This window comes from Dama dama, chromosome 3, assembly GCF_033118175.1.
Source record: "Dama dama isolate Ldn47 chromosome 3, ASM3311817v1, whole genome shotgun sequence".
Lineage (NCBI taxonomy): Eukaryota > Metazoa > Chordata > Mammalia > Artiodactyla > Cervidae > Dama > Dama dama.
This window is the reverse complement of record NC_083683.1, coordinates 40,607,508-40,623,762: the sequence shown is the minus strand read 5'-3', so window position 1 is coordinate 40,623,762 and position 16,255 is coordinate 40,607,508. Positions and strand designations below refer to the sequence as shown.

The window sequence follows — 16,255 nt, the reverse complement described above, 5'->3', positions numbered from 1 at the left end:
CTGCTAAAATGGTCATCCTTTTCTTGCCAGATGTTGCAGACCTGAATAAAAGAGGCACTGAGGCCACTGCCTAACAGTTATTTTTCCACCAGTTTTTCTAACAGTCTTTCTTGCAATGCTTTTTCTGTTTTTCCTTTTTCTGTGCTTTTAAGGAGGAACAGCATCAAAGGGAACTCTCTCTACTTCGCAAAAGACTAGAAGAACTTGAAACAACACAAAGGAAACAACTAGAGGAACTTGGATCTCCTGGGGAATGATTTGCTTGGAGAAAAGGCAAATCAAAAGGGATGAAATCAGTGACTCAATAAAGCTTGAAGTTTTAATGTATGTGGCATTTTAGATACTTCATTACTGTTTGCCAAAACACTTGACTGTGCCTCAAGAAAAGGTACTAGCTACGTGCTGTGTTGCATGAATATCAGGATTTTAAGGTTATAGGAATGATAAGTGAAGCCCTAAGACAGCTTCAGAGATATTTAGAATATTATTGACAACCCTTTGAGAATGTTAAATAAATGAACAAATAAAAAGGAACTAAATAGGGAATCAAGTTTTTCAATTATTAATTTTACTTTGTTGAATTTTTTTTTTGGGGGGGTGCCATTTTGCCTAAATATGACTTTGTTGAATTCCCTCTTCTTTGAGGTGCTTAGCAATCACATGGTCAGAAATGTTTTCTGGTTTACTATATGTAAAAGTTACAAACCTCTACTTCTTGAAAAAAGATGACAATTTAAAGTCAGCATAAAACTTAAGATATCTATATATATTACACAATACTACCTTTTCTAAAAGCTGTGTGCACATAATTTATGAAAAGCTTAATAAATATTTTTCTAGTTATATTGTTTTGTGTTTGTTTTAACCATACAGTGTAGAAGATCTCACTAATTTTGGCTTCGTTGAGTTAGAATTAATAGAAAATAACAAAGTACAAATAATGAAATCCTGTGGTTGTATAATAAAACAAGGGCCATTTATTGTAAAACTTGAACCCAGTGGGGTCCCTTTAGAAATAATGTTGGTATTTAACTTTGTCTCCTACTGTTTTGGATCTAACCAAATTGTTATAAATGTTTTATTTCTCTGTGTCCCTAAGTATGCCATCATTTGCTTTTTTATGTAACATCTTTCAAACGCATTCTGCTGGAATAACTTCATGTCAACAAGGCAAAGCTAAAGTCTGCTGGACTAAGTGGAATGTTCATTATCTAGACGTCATCACATTCAAAATTCCAAGATGACAGTGGAGGCCAGGAGTAAGATTGCATAGCCTTAACATCATTTAGAAGAAACTAGATTTGCTTACTATATAATATAGCTGCTGATTTACAAAGTGTATACAGTGACACTTTGTTCTTGAAAAATAATTTCGTGGAGCTACTTAGAATGAAAAAAAATCTATTACTAGAAAACTTGAAGGAAGAAAAAGACAAAAACAGTCCATATTTACATCAAAATGTTTATTTTTGGATATAGACATTTAAAACATTCATCTCCAAGAACTGCTTCAATCAGGTATACAATAAGAAATAGACTTTAAATCCCTAATACAGAAAAAAGTAACAGAATTAGTTTTTAAATGCTGCTGTAGACACTAGTGTTAGAAAAAAGAAAAGTTTATAAATGGTTTTGCACCAAAAAAATATGCAAAGAAACTTGAAAATAGAAATTGTTTGCCATTTGTTTCTCTGGTTGCTGTTTAATATAGACCCAGTGACTGATTGTCTTCAGCACACATCTAATTTGGCCATGTACTGCGTTTGGCTAACGTGATCCAAAATGTGATCCAGATAGTGCTTTTCACTGGAGGATTGACAGACACGCTACACACATTAGTGAATCTTCACACCACCTCAGTGAGGTAGGTTAGAAATATTATACAGAAATTGAGGCACAAAGAGGTAAGTGACTTGCCCAAACTTCCCAGCAGCACAGTCCCTGGAAAAGGAGGTAAATCTCCACGCAGGATTCATGTGCCAGAGAGCCGGACAGGGACACCCTCATGTAGCATTTATTAAATACTGAGATAAAGCTGTAGCTGATCCTTTGAGATTTCTTAGCATTTCTGTACCCTAAAGAGGGGAAGTCTTTTGGGCAACTCTCCTACCCTTGGCTCTCAACTCTCCTGCTGTTCTCCTATGAATGCCTTCACATCAAGACTGCAGCAGCCTTAGAGGGGGACGAGACCTTTCTCATAAAGAATCTCTGTGGCAGGATTTTTGAGGTGTGTCCATTGGAAAGACAGTGGTCAGAAGTGACAGGACTGGGAAGGCGCCTATAGGGCAATAAAATGCTTATTTTCTCTGATCAGTTTGTTGAGGTCTCATCTCTCACTCTTTACCAGATAGTGAGAAGCAAAAAGAGCTGCATTCATTTAAGACAAATGGACTTCTAAATCCTGCTATCTCATAGACTGTTGTAAGTGATTATAAGGAATGTATGATCAATGTTTTATTTGCTACTTGAAAATTTTCCTTTCCTCAATCTGGGATTTGGAGCACCAAGGGTAAAGGTGCCACAAAGAAAGTTTAAGAGTTGCCAATTAAACTTTTTACTTCTGGTTTAATAGAAGGAAAACACAGTGGTATTAAAATTGGTCATGAGCAGCAAAAATTCAGGAATAAAAAATCAGCAATAAAAAGACTACAATATAACTAGATAGGGAATCCTTTTTTAAAAAAAGGCATGAATAAAACAGGTATTCTTAACTCTTTCTCTTGTGAGGAATACTTTCAAAAAGTACATAGTAAGACTAAGATACCAAGTTGTATACTAATATTTTTCAGGCCATGGGCCTCAAATATATATGTATATATTCATATATAATACTCCAGTGTGAACAGCAATTTCATGAAATGTAAAATGTATTTTTTTAAATCACACACAAGTATTTATAACCACAGGGTTCACCAGAAGTCTAAAGCAAGGAGATAGTAGTATAGAAATGTAGGATTAGGGGACGGAGTTACTCTTCCATTGATAGTTCTGATCAAAGTTCTTAGAAGTAAGCTAATGATTTTTTTTTTTTTACAATAGCCAACACGTCTACTATTGAATACATTTAATATGGAAAAATAAAATGAAGAAAAGATAGGTACTTTAAAGTGTCTGGGTAAGATGCTGTCATGTTTTAACGACGCCTACTCCCCCTCCTTGCTTTAGAGCTCTCTAGTGAAATGGAGGTGAGTTTGATGGAGTACAGTCGGTGACCACTGAAAAACACGAGCCCTTTCAACAATGTTGCAACACTGTTAGTTTTTGGTTTAAAAACACACACACACACACACACACAAATGCTAAGTGTACACACTACCAAATTCTGCGGTCAGCTTTTCCAAGAACTACTGGGGAAAAGTCTCAATGCTGCAAATCCTCGAGGTTGCCCTCACACCCCCACCTTGTTTCCAAATGACTCATTTCACATTTTGTTTTGATCATTAGCAATGTCCCTTGTCTGCAGAGGTGCAGTGTAGTCACAAGTGCTACATAGCTGTAGTTTTCAAACAAAACCACTTATATCATTGTGCTTAAGTGGAGAGTGTAGTTAAACAATACTGACCCTTGCTTACTGGCCCTGTATTCTCTGTAAACAAGGAGGCTGTTTGCAACAACCACTTCAGCTCTATTTACAGAAGGGTTCCCACAGTACACACACAGGCACACTGGTTGATATGCTTTCTGAAAGCTGTGCATGTGCCTTGGTCTCTTAAAAAAGACAGTGCTCAAAGTGGAACCTATGTGCAAACTGAAATTCACAACACAGAGTGGCTCAAGCAGCCATTTTGCTCCCAAGTCATCTGAAGAACTTTACCAGCTTAAGCCAGGCCCCAGAGTGCTTACATCCACTTGCATTTCTTCTTTTCATCAAATAAGACTTTTACATGCAAGAGTTGTTTCTGAGCTTCTTCCAGCCCTCGTTCTCTTTCTAGTTTATTTAGAATCTGTTGACAATTAGAACAGTTATTTTAGATATTGTGGTTTTAGCATTACAATTCTGTTTTTTTGCATTCCTGATGCTGTGAGTGGTAAATCTGTATGAAACAGATGCCAAGATTTTCTTCGATCATTTACATACTCACTTTGCAAGTTGTTTTGCTAAGTCATTATCACAGGATCAACAACACTTCGGCTTAAAATAGAAACTCGCAAGAAACACCGAACTACTTGCTTACAAATATGGGGCCAGAATTCCAAGGCCCTGTTTTATGCATTATGTCACAGCCATTCCAAGCACAGCAAGCATTCCTGGGCAGCCAACATGCAGGCAAGTATTTCTTCTTAAATGCAGCAGGCAGGGGGCATCCTGTTCAGAGATGTCTACCTCCCTTCCCCTCCCCTCCCCTCCCCTCCCAATGCTTCCCTTCTAACCCCTGACCCCTGGAAAGAGGGATGCTTATCATGTTTAAGGAACTCATTGCCTCTACCCTACCTTAGTGCTTCACTTGATCTTCAAGTAGCAAATGGAATTGGTGAGCTATTCTCACCATTGACATGGATAGCCTGTCCCAGCATGACTGAGTGGGGGGGAATCAGGGAAGGGGGAATTAACATATATTTGGAAACAGCGCATCTGATGACTGTGTCTGTGTGAATTCCCAAAGAAAAAAATCCAGATTAAGGAGAATTAATCATAAAGGAGAATGGTTTATTGAAATAGTTGCTTAAGTTAGAAATATGTCATACTTTAACTACTGAATACAGAATCTAGGCGATTTAACAAGCTTTGCCTTCATTTTAGCAGATTACAATCAAGCATAAGCAGGCCCCTTTTATTAGGACCACTACTTACTCATCAAAGTTAACTGTGTCAATAGGCCCCATTAAGTCAAATGGCTGGTCCAAAGGTGGGCAGCCACACGCAGGGTCTGGCTTGGTGCCAGGATCCCGCATCTCAGACAGGCTTCCTGGCCTCCCTTTCTGGCCACATGGGATGCCAGAGCCGTCCTGAGACCTACAGGATGCTTTATAACCAAATTCTGGTGGCTGATTTGTATCTGTTTTTTTTTTTAATGTTATATAAAATCTTACCTCATCAAAATATTTTATGATGTATTTGTAGATTTCTGTCAAGGCCACTTCTTCATTAAATTCATTTTCATGTTTCTTAAAGAAAGAAAGCCTTGTTGAGAGATTCTGAAATGGCTTAAGTACCCAAATATAACCTTATTTCTACTTTCTAACAATACCTTAGATTCCTGAGTTAAGAATTCTTCCATCTCTGAAGATGACAAAGGAGGCAAATCCCTGATTGCTTTGTAATAAGACTTTACTTCCTCTTTGTAGGTTGGGATATCCTTGGCATAGAGAAGTTTATTAGTTGGTGCTTCCTGAAAAAAAGCAGCAAACACCAAGAGTTTAAAAAACCATCAGGAATTTATAGCAATACCAATGTAGCTGAACCTCCACCACTATTCTTATCTCCTGGTAACAAGTCTTCTTCATGCAGTAGGCCTTCATAAATGTTATTGACTGAATGACTGACTGCTATCCAGATAGTTCTGGTGAGTCACTGTTATTTTCAGGCAGATTAAATGCTAATATATTCTGCCTTCCTCTCATAAAAGAACTAAAATTATTATTTTTGCATGATTTTGAGTTACTGTAACAATGGAACTTATTTCAATCATAGTTCATCACTAATAGTTGTAAAAAGCCTGAATTAAAGCATTTGCTGTCATCCTCACCCACCAGTGAATTTTGGCATTTATGAAAGGTTTGATTGTAGGTCTGATTGAGCCCTTTATATAACCATGAACGTGGTAAGTAATTGGCAATGGCAGATTTTTCTGCTTTTTCCTATTTTATTAAATTATAAAAATCTTTCAGTGTTCTCAAGAAAGAGCATGGTCATTAATATTGGTGGCTCTGATGTCTTGATTTTGGAAAAATTCCCTGGTAGTTTGAATGTTTTTGTGTAATTTTAACTGATGTTAAAATGCAAGTGAAGATTTTTTTTTTAAGTTATAATTTTGACAGAATTAACATGTCAAAGAAAAATCATAGCCAGTATAGAAAAGAGACAGAAAAATTTATTCAAACCAGCCTGAGGATTATGACCTAGGAGAGCACCTCTCAGAAAGCTCTGAGGACTGTTCTCAAGAGGTAAGGGGGGGGAGGGGTGGGGCCTGCATACATGTGATTTTGGGGAAGGGGGCTGTGCAATCAATCACACACTGCTGTTTGTGAGGAACAGATATCTTAATGGTTTTAGTGCATTTCTAAGTATGGGAAGATTCAAGAAACTGAGTTCATGAAATTTTCTCCTGAAAATAACTAACCAAAGGCTAGCCAGTTTTCCCCGAGTGCAAACTGCCTCATCCTGATCTTTGGCCTGAATTCCTTTCAGGGTGTGTCGTAACAGGTCAGCAACTGCAGTGGGATGATGGGCAACATTATTTTGCAATGCTCTCCCTTTCAGACTTCATTTTCACCAGTGTTGGGGAGGCATTTCATGAGCAGGAGTGCTCATTCTCAGGTCAGACGAGGATTTCACTGATCGGCCACTCACTGTGCTGTTGCTGAACAAAGTAGGCCCTATTAACGGCAGCCAGAAGCCTCTGGACTGCCTATCTTACTAGACTCTCATGGTCCAAGAAATGGTTTCTTCCTGTTGCTTCTTCCCACATCTAGAATTACACTATTACAATAATTGATATTTGGTCAAATTGTTTTAAGTCATCTAGTTACCATTTTTATTGGAGGTTCAGTCATATATTTGGTAATGCACAAGATACAAATAATGTAGGAACATTAATAATTAACATTAATAAAGTATTTAAGCTAAGAGCTTCCATTATGTGCAGCCCAGTATCTCCCCAGGTCATCTGACCAATCGCAATCTTTAAGGGAAATACTATGTTGGCACTGTATATAAAGTTCACCAAAGTAGACTGTACATATACAGTGTGTGGTGGGTCATTGTGACCCCTTACAGGACTGAGAGAGGAATATTCTCTTCTAAGGAGTTACACAGCTAGTGCCAGAAGAATAATGGGTCTTCACGGTTTAGTGGGCACTTCTGCCATTGGAGAGGGCTGATAAATGCAGAATGTAGGTGTACAGTGCACACTAGAGGGGAGGGAGGAGGCCCACACAGGCGAACATTTTGCTTAAATTTTTCTTGTTCTAAAATATGAATTTTTATTTATATCACTATTCATATCACTACTCAGGGAAGATAGGTGAGTTAATGCTAGGGCCAGCGCCCCAGTACATTTTTAAATGTACTGATGGCTTGAAGGAGGCCTGGACTGAGATATTATTTCACCTGTCAAGTTTAGAACCTACAACTCTTGTGATCCTTCACTTAAAGTTTTATTTAGCCAGGCACTGTGGGTAGGCACTGAATGAAAACCAATCAATCAGTGCCTGCCCTTAAGCTTACAATCTAAGATCAGTAATTAGTAGCAGTGTAGCACAAAGAGGAGGACATAGAGTTAGATGTATGATAAGACCTGTAACCTCTCATCATCAATTCCTCATCTAGAACATGAGGGTAATGGTAATTGTGGTTCTTGTGAGAACTGAATTATGCCAAGAACATAGTAATCAATAAACAGCCATTTTTAGTATGGATAACTGTGTTTCAGTGTATTGCACGCTAGGGAGAACTTTACTGGTCAAAATTAGCACATGGGAAATGCATCAGGGGAACATTCACAGAGTAAGTATATTTAGACTAAATCTGAGGCTCCTCATACATTTTCTGGTACACATTAGGAAATCACATTTGTTGAATGAATGAGTAGGGTTTTACTAGACAGAGGTAACAGGAAAGGGATGAGCAAATTGATGTGAAAAGAAGCTCATGGTTAAGTCTGGGAAAACTAAAAGCTGTAGCATAAAACATAGGTAGATGGATTGGGGAAGAAAATGAGGAGGCCAGAAAAGAGACTTGAAGCCCAGTGGGGAAGGGCCATGTGGCACTGAAGATTTTATCTGGTGGGTAATGGGAAATATTTACAGTGTTTAAGCAGGAATCTGACAGGATCAGAGTTTTATTTTCGAAAACCTGAGACACAGTGAAAGGGGGACAGTAGGAGCCAGGACAGCAGTTAGCAGGCAGCTATGGCAGGGGAGGGACGGAAGTGAGTAGTAACCAGCTAGAGACAGGTGGGAGGAAGGAGGAGACGACAATGCCGAGGATTTTACCTTGAGGGGCTATAGGCAGTGCTAGGAAAATAAAAGTCAAAAACAAATTTGGTTTCTAGAAATAGTGACGATAGTGAGTCTGGATTTAGACTTGGAGTCTGAGGCGCCTATGACATGTCCATCACACTTCATTCCAGGCACTCTGAACATCCTTCCACCAAAGACCCACTCAGCATGAAAAGATTTCTAAACCCATTAGGTACAGATATTGCCCAGTTTATTATGGAGTACTTGGGTTAAGACCAAAACATCTCTTTCAGAGTTTCCTCTGTATTTTTATCTTTTCTTGCCTTATAGATTTTTTGCTCAGCAAAGAACACCATAGAACAAATGATATTGATTTGATTATAAAATGACAAAATAGAGGTATTAGAAACCTCAGGCAAGATTTTCTTCCCCATAAGAAATTTGTTATAATCAAATAGATACTTTTAGGTATATTCAGATGGAATTAACATAGGCAAATTTCAATAATTACATACTTTGGGTTCATAGTTGAGTAGCATCTGTATTAGCATCTACATGAGATTTTTCTAGGAAACAAAAGCTAAAGGTTTTCACAGGCAGAGTTCTGTAGTAGGATGGAAATATCCATTTTGGTTTTCACTTAAACTAGATTAAAAATAGATAAATGAGCAATTTTATAGAAAAGCAGGTGTTCAATGACCATCATTTACTTTTTTTTTTTTTTTTAGCTGATGTCATGTGTTACTTGAATGTTTACAAAGAAGACAGAGTGCTTCAGACTCACAGAAACACATACAGGAAATCCTAAAGCTGGGCCTTACCTTCCCAAGTTGCTGCTCCGTGAGGGAAAACGCGTCCATGAATGCCTGGGCGATCACTGACAGACAGCCATCTATGTGTGGTGTCTTCTTAATGTCAAAGACAAACTGAGGGTTCTTCAGGATGTTTACCCAGAAGCGAAGAGGAAGGCTGTTCCGAGAGAGAGAGAGAAAGACCTCTTTTCAAGTACAGCCTTTCATGTGAGGCAGATGCTGTGTTTATCACAGTTTGTAAATGGGTGTTTCTGTGCTTGTTACTGAAGTATGCAAGTCTGCCTTGCCAAATATACCAAGCAACAGATGGCAATGTCACTCAGAACAAGAAAGGGTTAAACTGTCAAAGAGTTCCTGAAAGGGAGGCCTGGAGAAGTCTGAAACTGGCCACTGACAAAACAAGAATTTTCTCCACCAGAACTTTGTTGATTATATTAGATAATGGTTACCAGTGAGAACATCTCATCGGACCTCTTCTCACCCCCTCTAAGTGCTACACCCTGGCCTAAGCCACCATCATCTCTCACCAGGATTATTACCCGCCAGCTCCCAACAGTTAATTCTCCCACAAGGACCAGCAACCCTCTGAAGACAGAATCAGGTCCTTGTCTTTCCACTGCAGCTCTCCATCCCCCTGGAGAAAGCCCTGCATGATCTAGGCCTGGTCCTCATCGACTGCACTTCACCTTATGCACCCCAGCTCCACCAGGCCTCTGACCACCCTGTCCCATTAGTCTGTTTTTTCCTCATTCTCTGCATTAATATTGCCTTCTAATATACAATTTATCTATTAAAATACCACCTCTGTGAGAGCATGGATTTCTGTGTCTTACTTTACCTTCAACGCCTAACAGTACCTGATACATAGTTGGTACTCAGATATTTGGATATGATCTTGGGAGTCACTCAGAGTCCTCTGGCCTAGCTAGCTGTCACCATCAGAGGGGCTGCTGGGCCTTTCAGCAGCTCTGCTGTCCTGACTAGTGCCCTTGGTCACACGCTACAGTCTGCCCAGTGAGATGGCAGGGCCTAGGAAGCTAAGGCTAGAGCAAAGGGCGGGAGGGAGCCACAGTAGACAGTTAAGGTAGGCCTGGAGCTTTTAATACTTATTTAAAATGGTCTGGCTAACCTCAATGCTTAGAAGGGCTTGAGCTTGCACTGAGAAGTTCAGTTACATAATAACTGAGTCTCATTCAGCTCATGCACAAAGTATTTGAATGAGAGGTAATGAGCTATGTTTCTTTAGTGAGGAGAAATTTTAATTTGGATACCTTGCCTCAGCTCAAGGTAAAGTATTAAAACATAATCCTCTGACTAATTCTCATGGCATTTGACCACATAAAAGCAGAAATTTATACAACAGACAGCTTGGAAACTGCTAAGTGATGAATCCTCTGAGGGACAAATTTAAGACTCTTCTCTAATGTAAAACTATGATAAAACCACAAAATATTAATTTTTCATCATTTACTGGTCAAGCTAAACTTGTTTAAAGTAATAAAAATAATAGAGTTTATTTACTTTGACCTAAAGAATAGGATTCTCAACACAGGAATCGTTTTTATTTAAAAACAGTACCTACCAATAAGAAACTGCTTTGACATGCTAGCTTGCCAAGCCAAAAAATTCAAATATAGGGATAATCCTTCTGTAACTATCCATGCCCTTCTTTTAGTTAAGATTCTGTCCCAGATTCTTAAAAGTCGGTAATCACCTATTGTTGTTCCCACCTGTTTGTTTTCCAAATATGTACAACATCAGGATCTGTGATTTTTTTGTTTTCAGCCTGGGCATCCAAAAAGTCAAAAAAGTATTTTATAGCAAACGGGGCTCTGCTGTTGGGTAAACTCCAAATGCTTCTAAAAAGTTTTTCAAGCACAGAGTGAATTGCCACCTGAAAGATAGAACACATCAGACTTGGAAGATTAAAGATAAAATAGTATAGTGGTTTTTGAATACATGATGAAAAATGAAATCCAACTTCAGAGATAATGATGTACAAAACAGAAAAACAAGCTGAACAGAAAGTATGTACAGTTGTCAAATAAGGCCAGCACTCAGTGTTTAAGACAAAGGTCCTAAAAATCCATGCCCAGGTTTAGATCGGGTGCATAAGCTTCTTGCTGATAATGACATTGTTTAGGCAACAGGGAGGCTGTCTTTGAAACTGCTAGCAGTTGAAATGTCAGTTATAGGGCTGTATACATAAACCAAGAAGCCCCAGATGTTTGGCTTTTATTAGTTATGTTCAGCCTGGAAAAACTCAAATGATGTTGCTTGGTTCCCAGAATTTTTCCTGTTGCATATATTTCCATCATAGGGTTTTATTGTGTACTTTCCATAGCATCTGACTCTTTTATAAAAAACAAATAGAGCTCTGTGGGACAGATGAGAAAAGCCAAGAGATTCTGGCTATCCTTTACCCACCAAACAAGTCTAATAGATTTGTTTAAGCTCCAAGCAGACACTCTGCTATAATCTGAAGACACATGCCCAGCAGAAAACTAGGACCAGGTGTAGATAATAGCACTTATATTGCTAGTCATTTCAGGAAAAAATGGATCACTACAGACTTCTGTTTAATCCCACTAAAAACTAGATAAAGGAAAATTTGCTCCAATTTGGTATTCCTATTCGACTGGCTTTTAAAACATCTGACACTTTTATATGTGAACAGAATTCTTAATTTTAAAATGACCACCCCCCCTTTTTCATTTTATTTGCAATTTAAAGAGGGAGTTTTATTGCTCATCTATAGTAACAAACAAAAAGGAATAATTATGCTGTCAACCTAAAAAATAACAGTGCAGCGGTGGGTTAAGGGCTTGGGAACAACATTAAATCCCTGACTGAAGATGCTGTGGTAGAAATTTGTAAAGTGCTTTATCTTTGCAGTTTGTGAGGAAGAAGAAGAAGGGGGTAGGAAGTGTTTACAATTTAAACTTTCATTTTGCTTTGCTAGAAGGCACAAGGGATTTGTAACATTTTCACACTTCAGTGGAAATTAAGTCAAACACATCATACACCCCCAAGGTAGCCGTAAAAGCGCTCCCAGAATGGTAAGTGTACCTTGGTGGACAGCAGCTTTGTCAGATACATTTCTTTTACTTTGAACTTGTGCTTCCCTCGATGTCTCTTTCCCTGCACATCTTGGAACGCTTCCGAATCTGGTAAAATCTAAAGGGAAGACAGCAGAAGCAGCGTTACCCAAGGAGACGCGCTGTGCTGCAGAAGGCATCCGATTCAGCAGGAGCACAAGCAAGCCTGAACTCACCAAGTGGCAGTGATCTTCCGAGTATTCCACATCTGAGCGCCGCGGAAAGAGGGAGAGAAACAGTGCATTAAAAATCACCACAAGCTAATGGCTTTCCCATAAGATGCCCCATGTGTGTGAGAAACAGAACAGTTCCTTGAGCCCTCCCACTGGAGCTTTTCTTAGCGACATTCCACACGCCGTCCCCCCCCGCGTCTTACGACCTTAGGAACAGTGTGAAGATAGGATGGGCCAGGGACTGGAGTTGTCCCTGGAAGTGTTGAAGCAGAGGCTGAACCATCACTTGGGGGTGGGATAGGCGAGGTTCAGTTCTCATTCATTTAACAAATAGAGCTGGATCACCTACTGTGTGCCAGGGGCTACTAAGCAGACAGCAATGAATAAGACCTAGCTCTCACCTAAAGGAATTCACATCCTAGCCACTGAGAGACTTCTACTAATTACACAATTAGCTGTTTAATTTACTTGTGATAAGGATTGTGGAGAATTATATGCTAGGAAAGTATCTAACAAGGCACGGACCTAATCAGCGAGGTTCTCTGAGGAGGGATGTTGGAGCTGGACCTAAATGAATGGACAGTGATCACGCAGGACCAAATGGGGAGAAGGGTGGGTGCAAATACCCTGAGGTGGAAAGGAAAGGTGACCTCTTCTAGGATCTAAGAGAAGGGCAGCCAGGCGGAGGTCACAGAGTGAGTGATGGAGCAGCACAAAGCGGACAGTCTGAAGAAATGTGGCTGAAAAGGAAGTGGCAAACGCAGGGGAAGGAGGAAGCAAGGCAGTTGGGTTTTGTTTTGAAGACGAGAGAGACTAGAACACCTTAAAATGCTGGTGGAAAACTATAGTAGTGGGGACCCAAAGCCCAGGTGGAAACGGGATTTGGCTGGGGGGAAGGGCAGCCCTGGCACTTCTGGGGAGCCAGGAGGAGGGACTGGCAGACCGGGGAGAGAGGGAGGGACGGTGGGGTGGTGCTGGCTATTGAAGGCATTCTGATTTCTGTTTTCTCTGTGAGGTACTGAGTGAAGTCACCTTCTGATAGGGAAGCCTGTGGTGATCAGAGGAGAGAACTTGGGGTCAGAGGGAACAGTCAGCTGTCTGGAGAAGCACAAAGGGGAACAGAGTGCGTCGAGGGTCCAGATCCAGATGGGAATTTATAGCGACTGAGCTGTGCTGTCGCAGACCTCTCCCACGTGGTGGCCCAGCCTCAGGTTCAGCAAAGGGGAGCAGTGGGGTTCACCAGGGCTGGGATGTTCACAGAGAGGGTGATGAAAGGACAGAGGGGCAAGGGTTTTGGAGAGTAAGGAGGGAGTGGACAGGGAGGAAGCAGAGGTGCTGACCACCTTTAAGGCCCACGAAGTGATCCAAATGCAAGATCTCTAAATAACAAGCTCTCAAAAGACTATAGTCTTTGAAGCCTAAAATACACAGCTCCACTACTTATTACAGCATAAGGACACCAACCCCCCCCCCCCCCGCCCCACCCCAACCCCAGACCAGAAGGACAGCCGCCCACTGCAAGATGGCTTCTCTCAATATAGCTTGACTTGGGAGTAGATGGGGGCTTGGGAGGTGGGGATGTCCTACAACCTACCAAGGGGTGTCCTACAAGCTTCCCAGTCATCCTAACCATTTCATTGGGAGCCCTGCATTCCTCATTTGCATGCACCAGGTGTTGGGTCCTATCAGGCTGCTCCTACCACTGAACCAGGAATAGGGAAGCCCCCCTCCTGCTGTGTGTGTGAACAGGCCCTGTTGGTGAGGTCCAGAACCTCTCTGAGGGCCGAGGAGGGCTTGGATATAATTTCTCTAGAGAGAAGCCCGGCGTGGACCTCAGGATTTTCTCAAGGCACTGTCGCAGTGTTTTCCTGCCCCTAGGCTATCAGGGACATAGAAGAGAGTTTAGAGATTGGCCGACTAACTTTGCCCACAAAGCTCCCTCTGTCCTTGGTCCATCAGTAGGAGCTTTGGACTAAGTGAATTATCTTATTTGTTCAGAGCTTGCAGGGCTGTGTGATAATCTGCAGGCTTCCCTCAGTTTGCCAGGAGGATGCCCTCTGTCAGCCCCCATCCTATTGAGGAGTTGGAAAAGAGCTGCGATGGCTAAGATTCTGCCCTGTGTTTAGGGGTGGTTAATGATAGCAACTTCCTCAGTGCCAGGCAGTCACAGCAACCACTATTTACTGTTTCCTGTCCCCCTTTGCAAAGCTCGCATTCTTAGGACCAGAAACAGATCAAAATGGCTTTCCTCCAATCAGAGAATTGCATAGCAACAACTCAATCTCATCTTTGTGACAGTACATCTGAGAGGCAAAAAGCAATACTTTATAGACTGAGAACAAAAGGTTAACATTATGTTGGTTACCTGAAGTAAAATTTGCTATCTTCTTAAAGACTTTTATAGTGGATCCATTTGATATCTGAAAGCAAAGATAAAAAATAGATGAGTTTTCAAAATTTAATGTAGTTCTCAACTTCACTCAGGAATTAGATGGCTGGATGGATCTTACATTCTCTCACTTATTCAATCAAATATTTATTAAGAATTCCTATGTTCTGAGCATTGCAGGCTGGGGCTACAGTGATGAGCAAGACAGTGTCTCTGCCCTCTAGGAGCTTGTGGTTTTGTGAAGGAGGCAGGCAAGGGGAGGAGTCGACTGTGTTGGGGGCAGCCCAGTCTCTTGGGAGTAGGGACTGTTTAGACCACTTTCTTTTTTTGAAGAGGGGATTCCTACTATATAAAGAAATGCTGAAACAAGTTTTCAAAAACTGGCCTGGTGTCTACCCTATGACAGAGCAATATCACATTTAGGTATATACATGTGCATATCCTGAGGGTAAACTTTGTAAGTGCCCCATACTGGCATTCACAACCCCAATATCCATCAACAGTAGAATGAATAAAGAGTTTGGGGTATATTCATAAAACAGGTTATGATAAGACAATGACAATGAGCAAATTACTGCTCCATGCCACATGGATGAACCTCATAGTGATACTGGTGAACCAAAATCCTCACAAAATGGAATGCACACCGTGTGGTTCCATTCACATTTAACTTAAAAAAAAAATAACAGAAAAACAAAAAAACCCAGTCAAAACTATGATTTAAATGTTTGGAGAAGAGAAAGTGGCGATTAGGAGAGTCCATGAGGGGGGCATCTGTGGTGCCCATAACGCTCTATTTCTTGATCTGAGTGGGAGTTGTAAGATAGGCTCACTTTGTGATAATCCATCCAGCAGGACACTTATAATTTGTTCTCTTTTTTTGCAGGTCTCTATCTTTTTAAAAGAAGCTTGTAAAAATCGTAAAACTGCATACCCTTTTAAATAAAAACTTTAAAACTTTAAAAATTTAAAAACTTTAAAATTTAAACATGACTTATAGGAATGTTCTTGTATTAAGTGTACAGCTCAAGAGTGTTCACTTCAGTATATACCTGTGTAGCCACCACCCACAGTAAGATATAAAATTATACTTCAAGGTTCCAAGAAGTACCCCTATTATGCCTCTCAATCAATAACCACCCCGTCCTCACCCAGGGGTGATCACTTTTCCGACTTCCATCACCACTGTTTAGTTCTATCTGTTGTTGAACTTCATGTACATGGAATCATTCAGCGTACACTTGTGTCTAGCTTCTTAGGGTCAATATAAGGTCTATCATGTTTATATTTATCTGCATTGTTGCAGCTACCAGCAGTTTGTCCTTTTAAAAGAATTATTATTCTAGTGAATGAACACACTACAAAAATATTCCCATACAATAAAAGGAAAGAAGTATTGACACATGCTACAACATGAATGGATCTCAAAAACATGATTAAGTGAAAGAAGTCAGTCACAAAAGATCATAATTTGTCCAAAATGGGCACATTTGTACAAACAGAAGGTAGATTACTAGTTGCCTTTGGAGGAATGAAGAGTGACTCTTAATGAGTTCAAGGTTTCTATTTGAAGTAATGAAAATGTTTTAAAATTAGATTGTGGTGACAACTGCACAACTCCACAAATGTTCCCAAGAACCCACTGAACCACTTTCACTTTGA

The 16,255-nt window shown here is 40.2% G+C and overlaps 2 protein-coding genes across 4 annotated transcripts in view; one reads left to right on the top strand and one right to left on the bottom strand.

Annotated features, from left to right (window-relative positions):
* The window catches only part of CEP83 (centrosomal protein 83), a 146,889-nt gene extending 146,046 nt beyond the window's left edge, over positions 1-843 (top strand). For all 3 annotated transcript variants that reach the window (XM_061125843.1, XM_061125833.1, XM_061125839.1), the window contains one exon: positions 153-843. In XM_061125843.1, coding sequence (XP_060981826.1) covers positions 153-257 — 105 coding nt within the window. In that variant the 3' untranslated portion in view covers positions 258-843. The remainder of the gene's footprint in view (positions 1-152) is intronic.
* A 605-nt stretch (positions 844-1,448) lies between these two features.
* PLXNC1 (plexin C1) overlaps positions 1,449-16,255 on the bottom strand; it is a 152,912-nt gene continuing 138,105 nt past the window's right edge. Inside the window, exons 24-31 of the mRNA XM_061125822.1 lie at positions 14,570-14,624; positions 12,208-12,239; positions 12,003-12,110; positions 10,664-10,827; positions 8,943-9,090; positions 5,190-5,330; positions 5,032-5,106; positions 1,449-3,944 (exon numbers count right to left, since the gene is read on the bottom strand). Of these exons, the coding sequence (XP_060981805.1) occupies positions 3,840-3,944; positions 5,032-5,106; positions 5,190-5,330; positions 8,943-9,090; positions 10,664-10,827; positions 12,003-12,110; positions 12,208-12,239; positions 14,570-14,624 (828 nt within the window). The 3' untranslated portion in view covers positions 1,449-3,839. The remainder of the gene's footprint in view (positions 3,945-5,031; positions 5,107-5,189; positions 5,331-8,942; positions 9,091-10,663; positions 10,828-12,002; positions 12,111-12,207; positions 12,240-14,569; positions 14,625-16,255) is intronic.